We start from the raw sequence: 27,424 nt of genomic DNA, 5'->3' as shown, positions 1-27,424 counted from the left end.
GCGTTCAGAAGAAACTGTTATGAAAAATCAATTTAGACCTGTATATGAGGGCCAGAAAACCATTAACTAAATCTCAACAAAGTACATCAACTTGTGATGCTGTGGGTGGATGAGAGAATGATTCGATTCGAGGCAGGCCCTTTGAATGCATAGACAGTGTGGTCAACAAATTGTGGAACAGCCAATTAAGGGCCTGATTACGATCCTAGCGGATGGGGTTACTCCATCACAAATGTGACGGATATCCTGTCAGCCGTATAACAATTCCATTATATTCTAAAGCGATTGTAATATGGCAAACGAAATATCAGTCACGTTTGCGACAGTGTATTCCATCCTCCAAGATCGTAATCAGGCTCTAAGTTTTTATATAATACATTTAAGTTGTGTTATTGTAAAGGAGGAAAAGAGTCCTGACCCTCCTGTGTGTCTCCACTTGTGCAGCTGTATAGGTATGTTTCAAATCTGGCTGAGCATGTAAAAGTCAGGTAAGAGGTGAATATTTCTTGACCTGAATGAGGGTCTGGATGTGCTACAGTCAGTAGGTGTAGTTTTACATTATTTTCTTTGGAGGATCTGCAAACATCCTCCTATCAAGGTTGAAAACAAGGTTAGTGTATTGATAGAGTGGTCCCTTTAAATCTGGAATACACTTCTAGCCTGTAACAGTGCTCATAGCAACTCCTACCGGGGTCAGGGACAAAAACAATAAAATGTCAGACAATTTAACCTGCAGCTGGTCAATGTGGCAGGTGCCACACCAAACCACAAATCTGTGACGAAGACAGGCATACAAGAGATTTTGTAGAAGGACACCTCATCAACAGGATGACATCAACGACCTCAATGGGACGGTCAAATGAGGTTAACTGATGCAACTCAATCTCCAAGAAAGGAGATGTAGATTGTGCAGTCCAAGGAGAAGCATCCTGCCCTGGTGCTGCTACAGTACATCTTCCCAAGGCAGCAGCTTGATAGGAGGATGTTTGCTCATGCCCAGGAGTTCCGAGTACCACACTCTCCAAGGCCAATCTGGTGCCCCTAGAATGACTTAAGCCCAGAAGTTCCATATCTTCTTCAGGACTTGGGGCAAGGCAGGCAGCAACCAAAAGACATACAGGAGTCCTGAGCTCCAATCTAGGTACAATGAATATGAGAAAGAGGCTCTCTGGGAACTCAACGTGCAGAAGTGCTGACATTGTGGGTTCCTGGTGGTGGCAAAAAGATAGACCAAGGGCTCTCCCCGCTGATGGAAGGCACCCTCCACAACCACCAGTCTAACCACTTGCAAAGGCTTACAGCTTCCTGGCAAAGAAAACAAGACCCCAACCACGTCCTGCTTGTTGGAGTACAAGACGGCAGTGGTGTTATCCGTGAGTATCTGCACCCGCCTTCGCCTGATGGTGGGGAAAAAAACTTCATCACTAAGTGAATCACTCTCAGCTCTAACTGATGTGGAGTCAAGCTTCCGCCAGAGACCAGAGGTATTTGATCTCCACCTCTCCCAAATAAAGCGATGCATCTGTGAACACTCATCTATAGGTGGGATTCGGAGAGGGGTCTACCACTGACCCAATCTTACTCCTGTAGCCACACTGCATATCTTTTGCAGTCCCTTCCAAAATCTGAATACAATCCAACGTATTTCCTTGTTGCTGTGCCCCTTTAGATCGCACTGCAAATCCCACATATGCCATCTTGCATGTTTCACTAGTTAGGTTGTCAACAATTCCAGCAGGCTCAAGTCATCCACACTGAGATCTAGGGCATAGGAAGAAACATCAGGATCGGAGCCCAAATGTCCTGACATCTTCACTCCAAGGAAAAGGCACAAAACCGTATCCAGAACAGGAACGTCAAAACAGGAGCCAGGTCTGACTTTGGTACATTAAACAGGGAATCCAAAATGTCATTACGAGGTTCGCCATCATCTTAAGGTGGTTGACCACTGCCTGAGGTGAGTTTATTTTCAACAGCCAGTAGTTGAGGTAGGAGAAGAAAGATACCCCCGATCTTGAAGGTGTTCTGCAACCTCCACCATCACTTCCACAAACACCCGAGGGGCCCTAATGAGACCGAAAGGGAACAATGCAAACTCCAAATGCTCAGAGCCTGTGAGCCTGTAGGAAGGGGATATGGAAATGAAGATCCTACAGGTCCAATGCCACCATCCAGTCTTCTAGGTCTAGGGCAGATAGGACTTGGGCTAGTGTGACCGTGCTGAATTTTTCCTTCCGCAGGAAGGCATTGAGCAGGCAAAAATCTAAATGAGGACAAAGCCCTCTGTCCTCCTTCAGCACAAGAAAGTAACAGTAGTAACACCTACTTCCGTTGCTGAAACCATCTCAATGGCACCTTTGTTTAAAAGGGCCTGCTCTTTATTCTGTAAAAGGTTCATGTAGTCCTCTGTCAGCTGTCCTGACGGTGAAGAAAGGTGTGGCAGTGTAGAACGAAGTGAGAGGGCATAGCCCCAACTGACAACTTGGAGGACCCTTTTGTCTGACATAATGGCTTCCCACCCTGGGAGGAAATGCTGGCTCCTGCCCCCAAATCTGTGCCCCAATGACATACAAAAGAGGTTTGCAGCTGATACGCTGGGCATCGCCTTTGTAAACCACAACCTCAGCCATGAAAGGGCTGTGATACCTTTTGTGCAGGCAACAGAGTCTGACGCTGCAAACCCCTACTGTAGCCTCAAAAAGGACAACTGCTGATGAAGCTATTTGGGTGGGGCTCACCGGGTCAAGGAACATGCTATGGCTCAGATTTCTTTAAAACACTCCAGGGCAGAATCCACTTTCTCGACATAAAGGCAAGAGCCATTGAATGACATATCCATCAGAGATGCTGAACATATTCAATTCAGAGAGGGTCACAAAGTTTGCTACAAAGCAGTCACTCTGGATAGTTTGGGTTTGGAAATCGCAGAGGTTGTCCAGAACTGCCAGTAGAACTTGGGCCACCATGACCCATAGAGAATGGGAGTAGCAACCAAGAAGACAGCTGGCATTTACTGATTGCACAACACAGTTTGTGAAGGAAAAGCTCCATTTGCCAAATATCTCCATTCTCTTGGAGTCACGATCAGGTAGACTGGTGGGGATGCCGTTTGTTGGGATTTCCTTTACTGTTGGAGACCTATACCACCAAGTTTCTGGCATAGGATGTTGTAGGAAAGTCAGGGTCGTCTGGTGCTGGTGCTGAGCAACTAGGCTATTTGCCTATGCTCTCAAACATGGTTGTGCCCAAGTGCCTAAGAGGATGTCCGTGAGGGCCTCATTAAATATTAATAGTGGTTCTGTAGGTGCTAGACAACAGTGTTGTACCACTGTAAGAACAGTAATCTTAACTTCCATAAGATTAAATTGTAGCTCCAGTACTTCTGCTGCTCTCCACAGAACAGCTTTGGAGGAGCTTTCTTTGGTGGCAGGGCCAGGTGGAGAAAGAGGCCAGTGTCTGGAGAAGTATCCAGGCAACTGACATCTTGTAGTTCCTCAAACCATTTTTCCTCATCATATTGGGGAATAAAATCATTTCCTTCATCAAAATTGTCATTGTCTGAATCAGAGCTGAAAAACTGTACAAAGTTTGAGCCCTACCACATGCTAAAGGCAAGGTATGGGAATCAGAAATATTACTGTCTGACTGCGTATTCAGTGGGTTCGGACCCAGACTTGGTCACAGTGGATTTTTCTCTGAGTCAGAAAGCACAATGGGTTGTGAATCCTCATCTGGCACTGAACTTGATCCAAAAGGAACCAGTGCAGCATGTGGCATTGAGACCAAAATTGTCACCGGTGCCAGTGCTAGCCCTGTAAATGGTTAGAGGGGCAAAAATGGAGCCAATGGCATGCCTGCTGCCAGAAGCCTGACTGGAGCTCCCTGCAGGTTTCCTGGGGCTGGAAGGCACGTGGGAGAGAACTTGTAAAGTGTCAAAAATGCAAAGAAGCACCTCCTTAAGGGCCTCCACTTGCTGGGTCACTGCCGACAGACTTGGAAATTCAGATTGTGTCAGGACTAGGCTTAGAATCAGCTCAAATTAAAATCAAAAGCGAGACCAGGTGGCACTCTGATGCCCCCACTGCAGTTCGAGCTGCAAGAAGGGGCTGATTCCTGCCTTAATTTCTTAGGATTCTACCTAGACTTACCGGAAGACTTCAACTGCAACAACATATGCCGCTGGAACGACTATGGGAAAAGGACCTTCCTTTCAACCTCAATTGGTGATGACATGGAGAATTCAATGTTTTGCGACATACAGTTTTGCCTCACAGTATCATATGGCCTTCGGATTCATCTGGGCCCACTCGTCGCAGGCCCTGAAATTGTGCTCCAAACCCACATACCTACCCTCCTGAGGGTCTATCACAGACATATGTTAGTAACACTCCCTACAAGCTTGAACCCTGTTGTCTTAAGAGATGGATTTACCCTTACACAGTGGAAAATGTATGTAAACAAAGTTCAGGTCTTGAAAAAGACAAAGGAATAGCTCTGGATCTGCAGCTGAAGGCTCAAAAATAAAGGAACTGATAGCATGCATAAGTGTTGCACAATGCCAATTATCAGCATGCAGGAGTACTGCTTTGATATTTCCGGATCAAGTCTTACATGTGAGCACTAATAACAAGATGATAATTGTGTGGTTAGAAATATCCATCAAAAAAGTGCTTCGCAAACAAATGGACAGAAGATCATGTAGCAGCACAACAATGTTGATCAATGGAGCACCCCTAGACAGTACCACGGAAGAGATGTGGCCCTAGATGAGTGGGCATTAATATCCTTGGGAGCATCCTTGTTCGTGAGGACAAAGTAAAGCTTCATACGAAGGACACTCTAATGACAAAGTATGTGCTAGGTAACAGCTCTGCCTTTTTGTTCCCTACAAAGCACAAAAACAACTGGTGGTCTACATGGCTTCCCATTTACAGGCCCGCTTAGAAACAGACCTATGCAATCTCTCCCCTTCCAAAAAAAAATAAAAATCACCTGAAGGAGTGAAGAAAGCCAGCAAGTTGACAGTCATATGAAGGAGGACCCAATCTTGGGCAGAAAATATGCACAAATAAGCAACAGCACTGTATATGGAAAGAATATGGTAAGGCGGAACCAAGAGAACGTACAACTCAGTTGTCTTATTTAAAATGCAAAACCTGTTACTTCTCAGTGGCAACAATCTAATGAGGCAGCTATGCAACGGTTTAAATAGTGATGCCATCAAAAAATGTAGGATCAGATTAAAGAACACTGGGGAACCAGTAAACGAGTCACAAGCAAATATGTGTCAACACTTTAGAAAGGTCGTCCCCCAGAAAGGAAACTGTAGGACACAGAATAGATAGATAATTGTTATGGAGGTGAAAAGAACCATCTGAGGGTGGCCTAGGTGCACGATGATCAATTTAAACTTTTGGGAATTAAGTTTCCATTCAATGCATGAATGCAGCCTGTTCCTGGTGTCAACTATCACGTTCCACATGGGAGACCTGTTTAACCAGGGCTTTCAAGCAGAGACACCTTGATCCTACACCACGTTGCTTGCTCAATAATACAGAATTGTGGTGACAAGGACTACCTGAACAGATTCTGGTCCACTGAAATCAGAGAAGCGTTTAGGGCCATGAAAAATGCCTGCAGCTCTTCTTCTGTTCTACAGATGACCTTAGACCGAATGCTCAATTTTTTTGCCTTTAGTTCATCGCCAGGGCGGCATAGAATTTTGTGGAAGCTGAGAAGGCAAATTTTCACTTCTAGACTCCATTCATAGAATATATGTGGAAAGTACAACCTAACTGTCCTATTTCCAAATTGACTCTGCCACTAGCCAAGGAATGCAACATTTGTCCCTACAGTTACCTGTGTGGGTGGAGGGTAGAACGCCTTCCCCATATGTAAATGTGAGATCAGCAGCCATTACTATGATCATGGCCTACAAGTGGGTGAAGAGTCACTTTGGCTAAAATAAGCCCTAATTTGGCCTGTAGAAACTCCTACAAAAGTTCAAACTGAAAGCTTAGGAAGTGAAATCTACAATACATAGTTTATTTTGTTTTTAAGGAATTTAGCAAATACTTAAGAAGGGAGCTGTAGGTTCATGCTAGAAAAGCATGGCAATAAATGTACAAACACCAATATGAGTGCACTGTTGTATTAAGGCATGTGTTGTCATAGTGAGAAGTGGGGCAAACTCGTATGGAGCAATTAAATTAAAAGTTTCCTAATCCAGTGTGGCATCTTGTTATCGTCAATCAGTAAATAATCAGCAGGAAGCATTGTCTATCAGAAAGCCCAAAAACGACTTGCACTTCATGCATATATAATTATGAAACCCAGGTCACAAATAAAATACGAGCAATTTAAAGGAGACACTTCAAACACAAAAGGCCCATGTAAACCCAAAACACAAAAGAAACACCTAGTTTTGGAGAGCCACATTCTCGAGTGATCTTTCAGAACAGATAGTTTGTGATTTCCTGTTCACAAGAACCAACAGACTGTATGATGTTCCTGTGTCCAGGACCTCAATGCATGCTCACCTTGCAATGAAGACAAGACACAACTCCTCATTCTCTTAGAACATAAAACGTGCTGTAGAATTAACAGGCAGCATCGACACACTCAAGGAGTGAACCCAACGTGCAAACACTGTGGTTAAATTCAAATGAGCTACACTTCCAAAAGCGAATTTGCATTTTTCTATTCTTTAGGGGACCACTGTTATTGGTAGCCAACTCCTCCAAGCAATCTTCCCACTCTAACCCAGCACATCGGACCACTATCAACAGATCAGCAGTCTCGAGAAGGGAATCCCAGAACTGAAAAATGCAATCCCAGCTTGAGTATCTAGTTGATCTCCGTTATAGAAGGTACCACTGAACAAATCTACATTATGAAAAATACACTAACTTGATTCGGGATGTCATAAGAACAAGCCTCTTCGGGAATGGCCTGGCACAGAGGGAACTTCCTAGTCTGAATAAGGCCAGGTTTTGATGGATGACCGAAATCTTATCCAGAGGGAGGAGATGTTGAGGAGGCGGGGTGGTGAAGATAGGAATGGAGTTCATTTGTACTCTTGTGGCTAAGCAGAGTACTATCAAAGCAATTCTTTTCATTGGCTTAAAGTTTCATATGACTAAGAGCTCACAGAACAACAAACATAGGTGCAAGCGGAGTCACAATCCTACATTGTTGTGAGGCTTCTAAAATAAAGAACCAACAAACAAGAGGAACAACCGTGAATGTTTTAGGAGAGGAGCAGTGACAGCATCAGCCATAGGGAAGACAACAGGGGTCAAAATAGCCCATGGGACAGACAAGAAGCTCGTCTAGATTAGGGTTTCATCACTTTAGTGAGTTTAGGTACCCTCTGGCATTTGAACTCAGGATTTAGAATAACCACCAGCTTGCTGATACAACAAAGCTAGTATCTGCAGGTAGAGACCAGCACTAAGCCCTCAATTAAAATATGCACGATTTGGTGTGGGGATACTGTCGAGATAAAATCTCAGAAGCTAGCTGGTATTTGGTGATTATGTGTTTATTCCCCAGAATGGGGAATAACTGCACAGAGCCAATAGTATCAGGTTCTTTTCTGAGCAGTTGTATATGTATTGTATCCTCCCGACAACGTGCTCATGCAGGGTTTGAGCTGAGCTGCTGCCCGCAGCAACAAACAAGCTCCAGTGCCTCTGGACCAATAATTTTCCGATTTGAAATTAGCGGACCCAGTAATACCAGGCCCAGAGACATTCGGAAATTGTGGGTGGCAGATTTCCAACCAGAGTGTTTGCTCCTTCTGAAATTCCACCGCTCCTAATGAACCCTCAGTATATTATGGTGGAAACAATCACAGAAGTATATGGAAAAACCTCCATGTGAGAGAAAAAAGAAGCAGGGACAGAGGGTGACAGGAGGAACAAGCATTTGCAATGCAACAGGTCTCGCATTTCTCCGAGTTTGAGCTATTAGCAGTTGTAAACTCCCAACCAGACTTTTCTTGCCACATTAAATGGAAAAAAAGAGCGCGATCGCGCTGCTACAGTTCACTCGTAGTGAAACCTATTGGCAAAAGTGCAATTATCTACATAAACGGCGAAAGTGCAATTAACTATATAACAGGGTCGATGTCATGCAAAGCTCCTTGAGTTCTGCCAAGCGAAATCACTCTGTGAAAAAGGATAAAAGGTAGTCCACAAACCGGACGAAAACAGTGAGCCTTGTATGTTTTCAGTACTTGATCGCTGCGCTCGAGGAGAGCTAACCACCGTAAAAGGCATGACGTATGCATGCCTTCCACTAATGAAAGCAAGCAGATTTTAAAAGGCAAGCCCACGGACCAATGAAAGACACGGACGTGACATGCACGGGGTTCCGAGTCCTTTTCTAACTACTACAGCATCTCGCAAGCGATACGCATGCGCAAGTGCATGCTAACACAGGCTCGACCCTAAAAAGGAAGGTCAAGAGGTTCTCTCCTACACGACCACAAGTCTTCTACTCAGTTAATTAGTAAGACAAACATATTAGTAATGACATAAAAGTGCATTTCTAACTAGCACTTTATAATTAAGTAATAATACGGAAAAGATTGGCCATTATTAAAAGCTATGATCTGCAATGTACAAGTTTGAATACCAACGAGGCCAACTCAGCCTTCTGTAATTAAAAGGTCAGAAAATGAAGTGTCAAACTGGATAATAGTAACACCTTCTATACACATTTCTCAGAATCGGTAGGAGGGGTGCAAGAAGAGGCGTCTAAAATCTCAGCACAAGTATTGCCTAGCCAGAATGTTTGCAAGGAACCAGGGTTCGTCAACGTGAGTGGCAGGGTGCAGCTGCCAATCAGGCAGCAGGTGCAGAGCCACTGGGCACAGGGGCCCACTGCACGCCAATTAGAGCTGTGTTTTTTGTTTTTTTCCTTCTACTAAGAGATGAGGGAAGGTGGCACCTTTGCGACGCCACTGGTATTATTCAACATTATCAGTGGCCATCTCGGCATTAATGCCAGGATCCAGTACTCCCACCATTTTGTTTTTAAATGATTGTATGGAAAAGCAAGGTATTTGCCAGTATTCAATTCCCACATCATGACTTAAACCATGCTGGTAACGAGGGTTGGGGGCAGAGCACAGAGACATAAAAAGCATTTGTCCAGGAAATACAGAGCACCTATCCATACAGGGCTATGTATGGGGCAGGAGATAACTAAAACACATCTTCTGGTCTGGGTTGCCTCAATTAGATTGTGCAGGAAACAAGTAATTAAAAACAATGAACTGATCTTGATTTCCAAGATGTACTTTCACTCGAGTGGTCAGTTTACAGTACTGCATTTGCACTACAGGGCAGGAGGGACGGAAGAAAGAAATCAATCACTCAAAATTCAGAGTATGAAAGATTCTTAAAGGATAGTGTCACAAAACAGTCGTTCCTCTGAGCATCAGACAGGGCCTACTACTGCCGGGCACAATTTCTATTCTTGACCCTCGTTCAGGATGAAGGGCTGTGTCCTCCTTGAAAACCTTATCCTTCTATTTATAAATACCCGACAGTTGCTGGCACTGCAGTTTCTATATTTGTTGTCTGCCTTTGTGCGATGGGCTCTGCAGCTGACTTCCACACGTCCCCGGCCGCACATGGGAGTGCTGGCAGGAACCCAGATTATATCCGGAGACTTACATCATGCAGCGCAAGGCCAAGCAACGCTAGGTGGTGCAGTGTGCTAGAGACGCCCTCCACAACTACTGAACTCAAAATGCGACACTGGAGAGGAGAAACCGTATCACCCTCGGGGATGCATCTGCCGTGATCTGATCTTACAGCCGTCAAAAAGCCATGACCGCACAACAAAAACACGGCACAGCACTAGACAAATGGGGTGGTTGTTGCAGGAAAGAAAGGTTTAATTGCAAAAACGAGAACAGCCTTGAAGAAAGGTCAGCACTGAGATGACGGACAGGACCAGCACTGTGCGGCTGACAAACCGCTTTAATAAATTTCTGACGACATATTGAAATGAACTATCAAACATCACCTGGTTTCTTCAGGTCAGAAGTTTAACCTTGAGAGTCTGATGTACAATAATAAGTGCAGCCTTCAGTAAGAACACTGAGGAACAGTTTGACAGATACAGATACATGCGAGGCTCCCCATGATGTCAGCACTATCTGCACTTGTCGCCCAGAGAGCCCTTACCTACCTTTCGATACTGTGAGTGCGGGCGACCACTGCGATCTCAGAATGTCCAGGCATATACTCCCGTTGCTATTGATATTCGGATGATAGATTTTTGTTGTGAACGCCACCTGTTGGAAGAAGAGAAGGCGTTAAACCGTGCTGAGGCTTTCCAATCATTCGGGATTAAAGGCAGGAAGGAAGGGGTGGGAGTGAGGGGCACTTTAGAGGTCAGCAATGCATCTGGCATAATCAGGCAATAGAAACTTTACTTGCTGCGTTGCTCTGTTAGCATCTCTATGGGTGAGAGATCGGGAGTTCTGTATCATTAGGCAGTATGTCAGCACAGTGCTTGCTCAATCCTTTGTTTCTTACAATCACGTTCTCCGAAACCGGAGGTCCTGAAGAAGCAAGCAACCGGCCCAACAAACTTCTCCTCTATGGCTCTGCGTTCATGTGTGTGAGAAACTGACTGGATGGCGATAACCAAATAATTCTTGGCTCATTCCATTGGGCCAGCGTGGGCTGTGTGCAAGTTTAGGTTCGGATCTTTCACAATATGTACATCGATGCCCACTGATGATATTCTGACTATCACCTGCTCTCTTTCAGACAGACGGGACTTCTACCAGCATGTACATTTGTTTGCCGAACCGAGTCAGTTCTAGACAGCAAGCAACAGGTCACCAGCCAGGTTTCTTCCTTGCTGCCCCAACACCCTTGGGCACCTGTGTTAATACTTAGACTGCTTAATGACAACTCCTCTACAGAACAAATCGTAGGTTCCTTCTGTTCATCAATGTGGACACCACTGCCCCAGTTAAAGAAGCATCTTTTCCCATGAACACGTGGGATCCCGTCAAGAACATCTCCTCAATGAGGAATGAAAAGTTAGTTTCAAACCTAACCAACAAATTTGCCAATAAGACTAAGAAGTGGCATCTCTATAAACTAACAAATAATTCCTAGAGCAGAGTTAACAAGGGGGATATTTAACCTACTTGATTAGTAGCTATATTCAAAAACGGATTACTTAGTTGCTTGAAAAATTATAAGGAATTCTATACCTAACCTAAATAAGAAGCTGCTCTCTAGAATCACACACAATCCTGCTACTACACTAGTTTTCACTGTCCAACATTCAGCCTCTTTAAAAAGAAACTCTGCATTAGATTTGGAGGCAAAAACCACTCTATATCCGTCCTAGCAATTTACTGGGGACTTCGAAAATACTTTAGTTCAAGACCAGGGCCCTTCTTTATGAGCCTTAACCCAGCAAATTGACCGCTGACTATTTAGGCTCCTAATCAGAAAGTATGCACCCAAATCCAAAAAAGTGGCTAGTGACACCAAATCTGGCCAATAGTGGTGGTATGTGACTAACCCACGAAATGCAGCAGCTCCTATATCTGACCTAGTAATAAGCCACCCAACTGCAAGGGTTGGCTAGCACAGTACTACAAGCTCTTGGAACAGGGGCTCACTCATGGGCAATAGAGAAACTAAACAATACAAAATGAGTACACTGTTCCTATAGAAGAGTATAGAAAAATGAGCACAGGTTCGAAAAGACACTTCTTAAGTTAAAAGCAAGAGCCCTCCCACATCCAAGGAATGTCATGCTTCATCATAGGGCCAGCTCCTAGTCAGGCCGGCGCTGCAATGCCTGACTGGCTCCACAAGGGGGCACCTTAATGGAGATCTTAATCAGGAGTGTGTGCCGGGGTAGGAATCAAGTCTGTGTGCTATTTCAAAAACCTAAGTAAAGTTGGTATTGCTTCGTGGTGCCCACAGCATAGTTGCTCTGCTTGCCCACCTCGGCTCATTTTACCGACCTCGGAAAGATGAAAGGCAGTCGACCACATTAGGATTCAAAAGCAGACGTTTGCTTTTTGTTGTTGTTGTTTTGGCGAGATGTAACAGTGTCCTGAACGTAATACTTCTAATTACACAATTATTTACAGTACTGCAGATGCTATAAGATCGACAAAGGGATGTAAAAGATACTTACATTTTTAACAGATTGAAATGCTTTCAGATCTTGAAATAGTTGCCTATTGTGTACTTTAAGATTTAGATACTTCCATTAGCGCATTGGTCCATGTTAGGCGTTTTGCATTTTATTCAATTACTATTATGTTTTTAGCAACTTTGCATCAATAAAGCATGCACAAATTCCTGCCCAGTCGGTCACATACAGGTGGGTGCCGAATTCTCATAACTGAACTCTCCAAGTCATCTGTCTCACATTAATTCCATAACAAATGAGTCATTCATAGGATTTATTATAAGCCTAGTTATGTTTCAAAACTCACATATTATGAACTGTGACTCAGGGCGCTGGCCGTCATCGCATGTTCAGCCTCTGCGTCTGAGACGCACACCCTCAATCAAATTCTGTGATAAGTGACCCAGAGAATACTTGCTACAGATGAACAAGCCATGCACTGTTCAACGCAAAATGTAATTTTTTTTTTCTTTAGGAATCATATCTAGCAACCCTATTGACTAGGCAAGTCGTTTACACCTTCTCAAGTGTGCATTTCATTCTATACACAACTGCTTCACTTTGGGGTAATTTCCTACTAGAGTAAATGGTTAATATTGGTCAGATATAATGACGACACAGCAACCTTCACAGTATGCCATTTTGCTCTACAGAGTAATTCAAGAACGGCACATTCAGACTGGGCAAAACTCTTCTAAATAATGAAAAAGAGTGTTGTTAGTAAGGACACACAATGTGCACATGTGCAGTTGTAGCAGCATTTTCAGTACTAGAAGTCACACAACATTTATTGACAAGCAAACCCATCAAGCTTCTGGCATTTTTCAAAATGCATACTATGTTTGTTTCCCTCAACCGTTGTAATCTCACTAACCACTAAGAGACGAATATGAGCTCACACTAGCGATTATGGAAAAGAAACATCTTATCAAATAGGTGACCAGTTCTTCAGAGCTTGCACAGTTTATGCCTATGGTCCATTTGTCTTCTATGGATTGTCTCAATAGGACAGTGATTTTGTCTTAATATTGCAACATATGTTTCTCTAAAAAGGGCTTATACGTTCTAGCGCAAAGTGAATATTAGATTGTATGGGTTATAAACAGACTGCGCTGGACGTATCTCCACAATACTCTTTAAACAAACCCTTGCAACTTCACAAATGCACACAACTTGGTCCTACGTGATCAATATGCATTAAACACAACCACCTCATTCAGTTAGGCAGTCAACACAGCTTCAAGCCATACAGATGGCTAAGTGTTTACTACCTCACAGCTCATCCACATAACTCCAGTACACTCAATACCACTGCACACCATGCCACATAATTCCACTACACAAATCCACTCCACACAATACAATTCCACCACACACAATTCCAACCCAACACACATAATTCCATACTACACATATTCACTCCACTCCAAACCAAAACACATGGGTAAAATACATTGTCCCTTACAACACCAATAGCTCTAGCTCTCACAATTGCGAGTCCAACTGCATTGCAAATGCTTGTTAACTGACGCTACAACTACAAAAGCCTCTTATCATTACTTATACTGGAAGTTTGTCTTGTCTATGGTTTAGAGTGGAGGATCAAACAGTTTGAATGAGCTACAACCAGCTCACGGGGCATGAAGATGGGGCTTTGGCATTGTGATGGAACAAAATACTTGAATGTCATTTAGTATACCTTTCATCACTGGCATAGTGGTAAATAAGCATTTGGGAAGACATCTGCAGTTAGCATTAGTAGCAGTCAACTATACTTAAATAAATACAGGAAAGCTGAAATGGAAATTTAACCAAACAGAAAAGAAAATAATTTAGTCTAATTTGTGACATGTCGTCCGAACAGTTTGCTTCTTGGTACACAAATACAGGATCTCTGACTTACAGTTGCAGGATTTTCCAATGGGAAAAACAGTTCACCTCTTTCACAATATCCATGCAAACCAAAATAAGATTCAGACGGCTGTACAAGAAGAGTACCTGGGAAAGAAAGCATGTGGTACAGAATATTGCATGACATCCTGGACAACAGATTAGACCTTCATGGAAACCTCCAGCATCACTCGTTTTGTATGATAAAATGATGACCAGGTCTGGATAAGACCAATGACAGAGGGAGAATTGATGAGTACTACCTATCTTCTCTGTAACTTCACTAACCTGATGATAGGAAGGAAAGCAGTTGGTGGAATTACACTCAGAAGAACAAGTTACTTACCTTCGGTAACGACTTTTCTGGTGGATACATTAGCTACCTGTGGATTCCTCACCTAATGAATACTCCCATTGCGCCAGCATTCGACGGAAATCTTCTTCCTAGCTTCTGCACGTCGACGAGGACGTCACATTCGCCCACGCGACGCCGTCTGACGTCATACAGGCAGTAAGAAGTCCTCGCCGACGTCAGTACCAACATTTTTTACGTGCCTGAGAACCATAATCCAATGAGAAGAAAGACAAAAGCAATATTTCATGACATTGTAAACAACACATCATTGCGAGAAGATGGACTACTAATTTAATATTATATATATATATATATGTATATATATATTTTTTTTTAATAAATAAATATATACACTAAGCATAAATATATATACATATATGTACCCACCAGAAAAGTCGTTACCGAAGGTAAGTAACTCGTTGTTCTGATGGATACAACTACCTGTGGATTCCTCACCTAATGAATAGAGTCCCAAAGCAGTACCGCGCCCGGTGGTGGGTGCCTGAATGGTCAAACCAAGAAATCCTACAGCACTGACCGTGCAAAATGGCCGTCCCTTCTGACCTCAGAGTCCAAGCAGTAATGTTTCGCAAAAGTGTGAAGGGACGACCAAGTTGCGGCCTTGCAGATGTCGACTACAGGAACACCTCTGGCCAAGGCCGAAGTGGCCGACTTAGCTCTGGTGGAATGAGCTCTAATACCATCAGGAGGATCCTTCTTTGCTAAAGAGTAACATATTTTAATGCAAAGAACAACCCACCTGGAGAGTGTTCTCTTGTGGAATGCCTTTCCTTTCCTCTTGCCCACGTATCCGATGAAAAGCTTACCCTCCAGCCTGAAATCCTTTGTCCTGTCTATGTAAAAGCTTAACGCCCTTTTTGGGTCCAAGCGTGTAGTCTCTCTTCTTCCTTTGAAGGATGAGGCGGAGGATAGAACGTGGACAGAGTAATTGTCTGGGCCAAATGAAAGGGTGAAACAACCTTCGGAAGGAAAGCAGCCTTGGTCCTCAACACCACCTTATCCCCAAAAAAAGTTGTATAAGGGGGTTTTACCGATAAAGCCTGCAACTCACTCACTCTCCTTGCGGATGTTATAGCCACCAGGAAGACTGTTTTAAGAACTAACAACCTTAAGGGGCAAGAATGCATAGGTTCAAAAGGGGACCCCATAAGGAAAGTTAGGACCAAGGACAAATCCCATTGAGGCATAACAAAAGGATTTGGAGGAAATTTATTCATAAGGCCCTTTAAGAATCTAAGTCCTATAGGAGATTTAAATAACGAAGGCTGGTCTGGAAGACAAATGAAGGCTGACAAAGCAGACAAGTAACCTTTAACAGTAGCAACGGCACAACTCCTCTGTGCTAAAGACAAAGCAAAAGATAAAACATCTGACAAATGAGCGCGTAAGGGATCAATCTGCCTCTCTCCACACCATACCACAAACTTAGACCACCTATTAGCGTAGATCGATTTAGTGGAGTGTCGCCTGGCCGCTCAGATAACATCCACTACATCAGGCGGGAGAGAGAAAGAACTCAGGTTGCCCCGTTCAATCTCCAGGCATGAAGGTGCAGGCTCTGGAGGTGGGGGTGTAAAACCTGCCCCTGCGACTGCGAGAGGAGGTCTGCCCTGAGAGGGAGACGGAGCGGAGGGCACAGTGAGAGTTGGAGAAGGTCCGTGTACCATACCCTCCTTGGCCAATCCGGAGCTATTAAGATGACTTGGGCCCGGTCTTGGCGAATTTTCCTCAACACTCGAGGAATCAAGGGTATGGGGGGAAACGCGTAAAGCAACTGGTCGCACCAGGTTCTCTGAAACGCGTCCCCCAACGCTCCTTGCACCGGATACTGGAGGCTGCAGAATAACGGGCAGTGCGAGTTCTCCCGGGTGGCAAACAGATCTATCAGAGGAAACCCCCACATCTGGAAGATTAAACGGACCTGATCTGGATGGAGACGCCACTCGTGGTCGGTCGAGAAACGACGACTGAGACTGTCCGCACGTACATTCAAGACTCCGGCCAGATGATTTGCTACCAAGCAAATCTGATGGTCCTTTGCCCAGGACCATAGCCAAAGAGCTTCTCTGCAGAGAAGGTACAACCCCAATCCTCCCAGTTTGTTTATATACCACATTGCGGTAGTATTGTCCGTCAGGACCTGAACCGACTGACCGCGAAGGGATGGGAGGAAGGCCCTGAGAGCCAGACGTACAGCCCGTAACTCTAACAGATTGATATGAAACATCTGTTCCTCTGGAGACCAAATCCCTTTGATCTCCAGGTCCCCCAGATGAGCTCCCCACCCTAGAGTGGAAGCATCCGTTACGACCGTGGTCACTGGTGGAGGCTGCGTGAACGGCCTTCCCCGGGAAAGATTGTCGCCCGCAATCCACCACTTCAAATCCGAGGCAGCATCTCTGGAGATCTTGACAGAACTTTCAAGATCCCCTTTGTGTTGAGACCACTGCCTTCGGAGGCACCACTGAAGAGCCCCCATGTGCCAGCGAGCATGCGTGACCAACAGTATGCAGGAGGCAAACAGACCGAGCAGACGAAGGACCTTGAGGACTGGAATGACCGCTCCACCTTGAAACATTGGAACCAACGCCTGAATGTCTTGAATCCGCAGAGGCGGAGGAAAGGCTCGATCCAATGTTGTATCCAGTACTGCCCCTATGAACAGGAGGCGTTGAGGGCTCTAGGTGAGATTTGGGCATGTTCACCGAAAAGCCCAGGTCGAACAACAACTGAGTTGTCGACTGCAGATGATGCAGCACAAGCTACGGGGACTTGGCTTTGATCAACCAGTCGTCCAAGTAAGGGAATACTGTTATCCCCTTCCTTCTGAGCTCTGCCGCATCCACCAACATCACCTTCGTGAAGACTCAAGGTGCTGAAGCAAGACCAAACGGGAGGACCGCAAACTGATAGTGCTGAGACCCTACCACAAACCGGAGATACTTTCTGTGCGACTTGAGTATCGGTGTAGGAAGTTGGCTCTGTATGTGCTATTTCAAAGTAAGGAATAGCATGCACAGAGTCCAAGGGTTCCCTTTAGAGGTAAGATAGTGGCAAAAAGAGATAATACTAATGCTCTATTTTGTGGTAGTGTGGTCGAGCAGTAGGCTTATCAAAGGAGTAGTGTTAAGCATTTCTTATACATACACACAGGCAATAAATGAGGAACACACACTCAGAGACAAATCCAGCCAATAGGTTTTGTTATAGAAAAATATATTTTCTTAGTTTATTTTAAGAACCACAGGTTCAAATTCTACATGTAATATCTCATTTGAAAGGTATTGCAGGTAAGTACTTTAGGAACTTTGAATCATTACATTAGCATGTATACTTTTTACATAAAACACAATAAGCTGTTTTAAAAGTGGACACTGCAATTTTCACAGTTCCTGGGGGAGGTAAAGTATTGTTAGGTTTCACAGGTAAGTAAGTCACTTACAGGTTTCAGTTTTTGGTCCAAGGTAGCCCACCGTTGGGGGTTCAGAGCAACCCCAAAGTTACCACACCAGCAGCTCAGGGCCGGTCAGGTGCAGAGGTCAAAGAGGTGCCCAAAACACATAGGCTTCAATGGAGAGAAGGGGGTGCCCCGGTTCCAGTCTGCCAGCAGGTAAGTACCCGCGTCTTCGGAGGGCAGACCAGGGGGGTTTTGTAGGGCACCGGGGGGGACACAAGTCAGCACAAAAAGTACACCCTCAGCAGCGCGGGGCGGCCGGGTGCAGTGTGCAAACACGCGTCGGGTTTTCAATGGTTTCCAATGAGAGACCAAGGGATCTCTTCAGCGTTGCAGGCAGGCAAAGGGGGGGCTCCTCGGGGTAGCCACCACCTGGGCAAGGGAGAGGGCCTCCTGGGGGTCACTCCTGCACAGGAGTTCCGTTCCTTTAGGTGCTGGGGGCTGCGGGTGCAGGGTCTTTTCCAGCCGTCGGGAAATGGAGTTCACGCAGTCGCGGTCAGGGGGAGCCTCGGGATTCCCTCTGCAGGCGTCGCTGTGGGGGCTCAGGGGGGACAACTTTGGTTACTCACGGTCTCGGAGTCGCCGGAGGGTCCTCCCTGAGGTGTTAGTTCTCCACCAGTCGAGTCGGGGTCGCCGGGTGCAGTGTTGCAAGTCTCACGCTTCTTGCGGGGAGTTGCAGGGGTCTTTAAGTCTGCTCCTTGAAACAAAGTTGCAGTTCTTTTGGAGCAGTGCCGCTGTCCTCAGGAGTTTCTTGTCTTTCTTGAAGCAGGGCAGTCCTCAGAGGATTCAGAGGTCGCTGGTCCCTTGGAAAGCGTCGCTGGAGTAGGTTTCTTTGGAAGGCAGGAGACAGGCCGGTAAGTCTGGGGCCAAAGCAGTTGGTGTCTTCTGTTCTTCCTCTGCAGGGGTTTGTCAGCTCAACAGTCTTCTTCTTCTTGTAGTTTCAGGAATCTAAATTCTTAGGTTCAGGGAAGCCCTTAAATACTAAATTTAAGGGCGTGTTTAGGTCTGGGGGGTTAGTAGCCAATGGCTACTAGCCCGGAGGGTGGGTACACCCTCTTTGTGCCTCCTCCCAAGGGGAGGGGGTCACATCCCTAATCCTATTGGGGAATCCTCCATCTGCAAGATGGAGGATTTCTAAAAGTTAGAGTTACTTCAGCTCAGGACACCTTAGGGGCTGTCCTGACTGGCCAGTGACTCCTCCTTGTTATTCTCATTATTTTCTCCGGCCTTGCCGCCAAAAGTGGGGGCCGTGGCCGGAGGGGGCGGGCAACTCCACTAGCTGGAGTGTCCTGCGGTGCTGGCACAAAGGGGTGAGCCTTTGAGGCTCACCACCAGGTGTGACAGCTCCTGCCTGGGGGAGGTGTTAGCATCTCCACCCAGTGCAGGCTTTGTTACTGGCCTCAGAGTGACAAAGGCACTCTCCCCATGGGGCCAGCAACATGTCTCGGTTGTGGCAGGCTGCTGGAACCAGTCAGACTACACAGATAGTCGGTTAAGGTTTCAGGGGGCACCTCGAAGGTGCCCTCTGGGGTGTATTTCACAATAAAATGTACACTGGCATCAGTGTGCATTTATTGTGCTGAGAAGTTTGATACCAAACTTCCCAGTTTTCAGTGTAGCCATTATGGTGCTGTGGAGTCCGTGTTTGACAGACTCCCAGACCATATACTCTTATGGCTACCCTGCACTTACAATGTCTAAGGTTTGGCTTAGACACTGTAGGGGCACAGTGCTCATGCACTGGTGCCCTCACCTATGGTATAGTGCACCCTGCCTTAGGGCTGTAAGGCCTACTAGAGGGGTGACTTATCCATACTGCATAGGCAGTGTGAGGTTGGCATGGCACCCTGAGGGGAGTGCCATGTCGACTTACTCGTTTTGTTCTCACCAGCACACACAAGCTGGCAAGCACTGTGTCTGTGCTGAGTGAGGGGTCCCCAGGGTGGCATAAGATATGCTTCAGCCCTTAGAGACCTTCCCTGGCATCAGGGCCCTTGGTACCAGGGGTACCAGTTACAAGGGACTTACCTGGATGCCAGGGTGTGCCAATTGTGGAATCAAAAGTACAGGTTAGGGAAAGAACACTGGTGCTGGGGCCTGGTTAGCAGGCCTCAGCACACTTTCAATTCAAAACATAGCATCAGCAAAGGCAAAAAGTCAGGGGGTAACCATGCCAAGGAGGCATTTCCTTACGATCGGGATATGAAAATAAGCATCCTGCAAGTCGACAGACACCATCCAATCTCCCTTGTTCAACGCCAAAAGCACCTGAGCTAGGGTCAGCATCTTGAACTTTTCCTGTTTGAGGAACCAATTCAAAATCCTCAGGTCCAGGATTGGTCTCAACCGACCATCCTTTTTGGGAATCAGGAAGTACCTGGAATAACAACCTTGACCCTTTTCCTGCTCTGGAACCAACTCCACCTCGCCCTTTAAAAGGAGGACTTGAACCTCCTGTTCTAACAGCCGGAGGTGATCTGCTGAACAATAAGATGGGCGGGCGGGATGGGGGGCGGAAACTCCCGAAAGGGGAGGGTGTAGCCTTTTCCCACAATGCTGGTAACCCAGGCGTCTGATGTGATGACCTCCCACTTGTGAAGAAAATACAGTAACCATCCCCCTACAGGAGAGGAGTGAGTGGGAATTGGTGGAAGCCTAAGGCTGCTTCCCCTGATGCACCCCTCCAGAGGACCAGGAAGAGGCAGAATGCTGCTGAGAGGCTCCCCTGGTACGGACCCTACCCCTCCCTCTAAATGATCTATAGGTGAGGGAGGAGGTAGGCTGTTGGAATTTCCCCCAAAAGGAAGAGGAGGATGAGCCACGACCAAATCAGCGAAACCTCCTAAAAAATCTGGAGGAGGCAGAAGAAGTGGCTTGCAGTCCTAACGACTTGGCCGTGGCCCTGCTCTCCTTAAATCTCTCCAAAGCCGAATCCGCCTTGGCACCAAAGAGCTTGTCCCCATCAAAAGGGAGGTCCAACAGGGTCGACTGCACATCCGAAGAGAACCCTGAGTTGCGAAGCCAAGCCTGTCTTCTCGCAACCACAGCCGTGCCCATCGCTCTGGCCACCGAGTCAGTTGTATCCAACCCAGATTGGATAACCTGGGTTGCAGCAGCTTGAGCTTCTGACACGAGATTCAAGAGTCCTTGAGGAACCTCTGTATGCGAAGATGTTATCTCGTCCATCAGAGCATAAATGTACCTCCCCAAAATACACGTAGCGTTGGTGGACTTTAACGCCATGCTACATGACGAGAACACTTTCTTTGACTGCATATCCATCTTTTTGGAGTCCCTGTCCGCCGGCACTGATGGAAAAGATCCAGGCGCAGATCTTGTAGAACAGGAAGCCTGGACCACCAAGCTTTCAGACGTAGGGTGTCTGGAAAGAAAGCCAGGGTCAGTTGGTGCAGCCCGATACCTCCTGGCCACAGACCTATTGACAGACGAGGAAGATACCGGCTTCTTCCAGACCTCTAATACAGGTTCTAGCAGTGCCTCGTTAAATGGCAAAAGAGGTTCTGCTGATGTAGAGGCCGGATGTAAAACCTCAGTCAACAGATTTTGTTTCGCCTCAGCTACCGGCAAAGGCAGTTCCAGGAAGTTAGCTGCCTTCCTTATCACAGCATGAAAAGTGGCCGCCTCCTCAGTATACTCCCCTGGAGATGACAAGTCCCACTCAGGGGAAGTATCAAGGCCACTAGCTGTGTCCAGTCCATGAAGACCCTCGCCAGACTCCTCAATTTCTCCTTCCTCCAGGATCCTCTGATACTCTTGTTCCTCCAAGAGACGGAGAGCACGTCTCCTCGAATGTAGCCTCTCCTCAATTCTCGGCATCGACATGGCGTCCGCAGATGTCGAGGAATGACGCCGATCACCGGATCCGTCCGACGCCGGGTCAGGCGCCACAGGTAGCTTCGACGCCGAGCCAGGAGTCGGATGAATAGAAGCTTGCCTCGGAGTTGCAGAAGGCCCTGCCGGTGTCACTGGCCGAAACGCCGAAGCCGATGAAGCTGAAACCTCCGGAGCCGAAACCTCTGTAGCCACCGGAGCCGACACCGGCGCCGAGCCCACGTTCCCCAAGGGGAGAAAGGGCATGAAGGGTGCTGGTCGCAGCGGCGCCGGAGCACCCAAACTGAAAGCCAACGGACCCGAAGGCCCAGTCGGAGCACCACCTGGAGCCATCTGCTGGAAGATGGAAAACATCGCATTTAAAAATGCGGTATTATCGGCTCCAGGGGCCGGGAAAGCCGGATACTGGGGTGCCTGGATTGAAGGCGACTCCGACGCCGGCCTAGACGTCGGTGAGAACACTTGAGGCTGTGGCACCTCAAATACTGAAGGCGGCTGCCCGGGCGAAGTCGGCGAAGCTGGAGAAGGCAACGGCGCCGAAGGATGAGGAGTGACTGTGGGACTGACCTCCCAAGTCTTGCGACGTCGAGTCGATGGCGACCTCGACCTCTCCTTGCTCGACCGGCGCCGTGATTCCCGACGGCGCCGGGAGTCTCGATGACGTCGATGAGACTTCGGCGAGGAGGATTTTCTATGGTGCCTCTTCTCCTTTCTCTTCGACTTCGCCATAAAAAGTTTGGCCTCTCGCTCCTTCAGGGCTTTCGGATTCATGTGTTGACATGAATCACACCTGGCCACATCATGGTCGGAACTCAAACACCACAAACAGTCCGAATGTGGGTCAGTAACCCACATTTTGCCCCCACATTCTCGATAGGGCTTAAAACCAGACTTCCTCTGAGACATAGTAACCTCAGAGAAAAAACACTCAGCAAAAAAACACACTGTAACTGTCGAACAGCAACAGTAGCTCCCTCGAAGATAACCGTTTTGAATGGCACGGAAAAAAGGGAACTGACGTCGGCGAGGACTTCTTATTGCCTGTATGACATCAGACGGCGTCGCGTGGGCGAATGTGACGTCCTCGTCGACGTGCAGAAGCTAGGAAGAAGATTTCCGTTGAATGCTGGCGCAATGGGAGTATTCATTAGGTGAGGAATCCACAGGTAGTTGTATCCATCAGAAATGTTGCTGATTGGTCAATAAAGAGGACAGACCCCTTTTGAGAAGAACTCAATATTTTTGCATTAATTTTTTCGGCCATTTACAAAAACCAAATTAGATCTCAAAGCCCTCCATTTAGAGAAAATAATTTTTTATACTACACTGTACAGCACCCACTCAGCTTTTTCCAATTGTTGCTTTGATCAACCTCCTTACCTGCTTTCACAGCTTCCTATTTCTCAGCAGATCAGACCTCCTCCTGCCTTCCCCAACTCCCACCTTGCCCAAGGCAGCCTTGCAAAAAAAAAAAAAAAAAGTCTAGCTTCCCAACCTCCTCTGTCTCTTTGCCTTAGCACGGAGCACAAGTATCCCATCTACACCCTGTTGGGCAGACTTGCCACCACTGTAACATTCCCCTCCTTGTGTAACATAACAAAACAATGTTGATGGCCTTATTGACCCCACCCTCGCCCCTACCTCTACCGGCAGCACTATCCACTTTGGCATAGAGTGGAACGACGTGGAGTGGAAGGGCACAGAGTGGAGTGGTGCAGTGTGATGTATACATGAGGTCATTATGGACAACACGTTTTCAATTGAAATGACCATTACATTTGCACAGACACACAGCTTTACTGCGCACAAATGATAATGTGTGGAAATGTAAATCACCTAGTGTTTGATCATATTCAAATATTTTTTTTTCCACCACAGTTCGGAATTACAAAAAATGTGCTTCATTGGTACTTTACTAATTCTGATATATTCTGAATTATCAGCAGTTAAGTTTGCTGTGTGCTTGAAAAAAATAACATCCTATAGCATCTCCTCTCACATGGGAACGCAGGAGGATTGTCACATAAATTCTCTCACTTTGAAGTCAGAGAAAGAAAAGTAAATACTAAGCTCCCTTGGAAGACAGAGCTTGACATTTGACCCCGATCTATGAATGTACAGCAAATGTGACAAGATAAGAACATAATTTAAAAGCCTGTTTACAGAAAGTGAATACTCTGAAGGATACAGTAAACAAGGGATGGTCCATGGGGGAGACAAACTCAAGCGGGACAGCCTAAAACAAAGCCAGCAGATAGAAAGCAAGTAGCTGTGAGTTACACCCCCCAAAGTCAATACAGGGAGTGCAGAATTATTAGGCAAGTTGTATTTTTGAGGATTAATTTTATTATTGAACAACAACCATGTTCTCAATGAACCCAAAAAACTCATTAATATCAAAGCTGAATATTTTTGGAAGTAGTTTTTAGTTTGTTTTTAGTTTTAGCTATGTTAGGGGGATATCTGTGTGTGCAGGTGACTATTACTGTGCATAATTATTAGGCAACTTAACAAAAAACAAATATATACCCATTTCAATTATTTATTATTACCAGTGAAACCAATATAACATCTCAACATTCACAAATATACATTTCTGACATTCAAAAACAAAACAAAAACAAATCAGTGACCAATATAGCCACCTTTCTTTGCAAGGACACTCAAAAGCCTGCCATCCATGGATTCTGTCAGTGTTTTGATCTGTTCACCATCAACATTGCGTGCAGCAGCAACCACAGCCTCCCAGACACTGTTCAGAGAGGTGTACTGTTTTCCCTCCTTGTAAATCTCACATTTGATGATGGACCACAGGTTCTCAATGGGGTTCAGATCAGGTGAACAAGGAGGCCATGTCATTAGATTTCCTTCTTTTATACCCTTTCTTGCCAGCCACGCTGTGGAGTACTTGGACGCGTGTGATGGAGCATTGTCCTGCATGAAAATCATGTTTTTCTTGAAGGATGCAGACTTCTTCCTGTACCACTGCTTGAAGAAGGTGTCTACCAGGAACTGGCAGTAGGACTGGGAGTTGAGCTTGATTCCATCCTCAACCCGAAAAGGCCCCACAAGCTCATCTTTGATGATACCAGCCCAAACCAGTACTCCACCTCCACCTTGCTGGCGTCTGAGTCGGACTGGAGCTCTCTGCCCTTTACCAATCCAGCCACGGGCCCATCCATCTGGCCCATCAAGACTCACTCTCATTTCATCAGTCCATAAAACCTTAGAAAATCAGTCTTGAGATATTTCTTGGCCCAGTCTTGACGTTTCAGCTTGTGTGTCTTGTTCAGTGGTGGTCGTCTTTCAGCCTTTCTTACCTTGGCCATGTCTCGGAGTATTGCACACCTTGTGCTTTTGGGCACTCCAGTGATGTTGCAGCTCTGAAATATGGCCAAACTGGTGGCAAGTGGCATCATGGCAGCTGCACGCTTGACTTTTCTCAGTTCATGGGCAGTTATTTTGCGCCTTGGTTTTTCCACACGCTTCTTGCGACCCTGTTGACTATTTTGAATGAAACGCTTGATTGTTCGATGATCACGCTTCAGAAGCTTTGCAATTTTAAGAGTGCTGCATCCCTCTGCAAGATATCTCACTATTTTTGACTTTTCTGAGCCTGTCAAGTCCTTCTTTTGACCCATTTTGCCAAAGGAAAGGAAGCTGCCTAATAATTATGCACACCTGATATAGGGTGGTGATGTCATTAGACCACACCCCTTCTCATTACAGAGATGCACATCACCTAATATGCTTAATTGGTAGTAGGCTTTCGAGCCTATACAGCTTGGAGTAAGACAACATGCATAAAGAGGATGATGTGGTCAAAATACTCATTTGCCTAATAATTCTGCACTCCCTGTAGTAAGCCATGGGCGAATTGCATTCAGAATGCCCAAAGAAGTTGTTAGCAAACCAGACAGCTGCAGTGTCTGGTAGACTTCGACCCAAAATAAGTGGTCAGAGTAAACAGGCCAGGTGACCCTGCAGAAACCATCAAGAACATGTTACTCTCTAAAACATTTGTAATGCTATTGACCAGTGAGATCCAGATCCAAGAATGCAGTTGTTTTAAAGTAGACAGGTCTAAAATATATATATATCTTAGATTTTTTTAAGAACGCAGCACATTCTTAGACCACAATGTGGGTCAGATAGGTCAATGTGCACATCCAAAGGAGCTAATATTTGTTGCAACGAGTTAGGTAATTTGACCAAAAGAAAATGTACATCCTCTATAATCTTATCACTCCAGCAAGAAGATTCCTACCAAGAATGAATGGATTTGAGTAGAATTTCTACTATACATACAAATCTGGGTTCCTCTATTACTATGTTGGGATTAGCAATTACCAGCTCAGTTTTTGCTACAACTGCCATTATCAATAACCATAATGCTACAGGAACTAGAAATAATAGTTAATATGTGAGCCTCTCATCTCAAACTATTAGACAAATTACGGCCTATACCATCAAACAGCTTTTTATCACTCTACTGGTAATGCATTTTCTTCAACCACTTTGAAAACTGCCACTGCCTTAAAAAAATCGACAGTTTCACTGAGCTGCAAAGAGGCCCCCAATACAACAGCTTCTGCTTCTTTGATTGGACCCAAGTAAACCTCAGAGAAGTACAGTTGCAAGCAGGTTCCAGATTCTGGTGGTAAGGTGCCAATGGAAGTCAGAATACCTGGACACAAAACATTCAGAATCTCCTCTCTGGATGTGTAAAGTCACCCTGAGGAGTATACTCTGAATAATTCATTTTCCTGTCCCTTTCCTCTTTTTCCAAGAAAACCAGCACCTTCCCCATCGAGTGAATGTGTTAGTGTAAGCATGCTTTAGGTTTGAAAGTACTGAACTCCAACTTAACTATAACATCTAATAGTAGAACTCAAGCACCAGGAACAGGCAGTAAGCCATACTGGCATCAATGCTATGAATTCCGTATCTAATGCTACATTGATCTCCAGAATAATAAGCAAGTGCTCGGATTTATCCTACTGGCCTAGTGTCTGGAAAAACTGTCAGTAAACCATTCTCAAGCTGATCGTGGTGGCATCCCAAATAATTTCAGCTGAATCAAATCCTAGGTTAATGGCAAAAGCTGACCTCCTTTAGCCATCATCTGCACACATTCTGATTCCTGTAAGAGAGATCTCTAAAACTTCAAAGTAGTTATCACTATCACTTGTGGTCAAACATTTGAAACAGAGGCTTACAGTGATAATTATGAGAATTTTCACAACCTGCACCTTTATTGAACACAAAAAACGTTGCTAAGGACAAGTCTATTTACATGTAGTGGTTATGAGTAGCACAGAAGTAAATATAACCCAATTCCAATCAATACTTACTTGGGATTTCCCAATTTGTTGTAGCAGTAACTGGAGACTAATCTCCCCAAATTGGTGTTTGTTGATTGTATCAATAGTAAGACACAGGCACTAGTGAACATTTTAAGAAGCATAACAAGAAGATTCTCAATTACCTTCTCCAATTTCATTTCACTAGCAGTGCGGGGTCATCCACATTAGGTCCATATATGGAACCGGCAAAACCATTAATCTTGTCCATAATAACACCACCAATGACTCATAATAGGCCCTCTTAACTTTCCAATATCGATGAGGCTGTTACTGTCTCCAGGACCAAGTACAATCAAC

The 27,424-nt window shown here is 45.5% G+C and overlaps 1 protein-coding gene across 1 annotated transcript in view; it reads right to left on the bottom strand.

Annotated features, from left to right (window-relative positions):
* The window catches only part of UBE2D4 (ubiquitin conjugating enzyme E2 D4), a 314,847-nt gene that overhangs the window by 108,417 nt on the left and 179,006 nt on the right, over positions 1-27,424 (bottom strand). The window contains exon 5 of the mRNA XM_069214240.1: positions 10,207-10,312. Coding sequence (XP_069070341.1) covers positions 10,207-10,312 — 106 coding nt within the window. The remainder of the gene's footprint in view (positions 1-10,206; positions 10,313-27,424) is intronic.

Source organism: Pleurodeles waltl, chromosome 11, assembly GCF_031143425.1.
Source record: "Pleurodeles waltl isolate 20211129_DDA chromosome 11, aPleWal1.hap1.20221129, whole genome shotgun sequence".
In the NCBI taxonomy this organism is placed as follows: domain Eukaryota; kingdom Metazoa; phylum Chordata; class Amphibia; order Caudata; family Salamandridae; genus Pleurodeles; species Pleurodeles waltl.
This window is presented reverse-complemented; position numbering and strand designations above follow the sequence as displayed.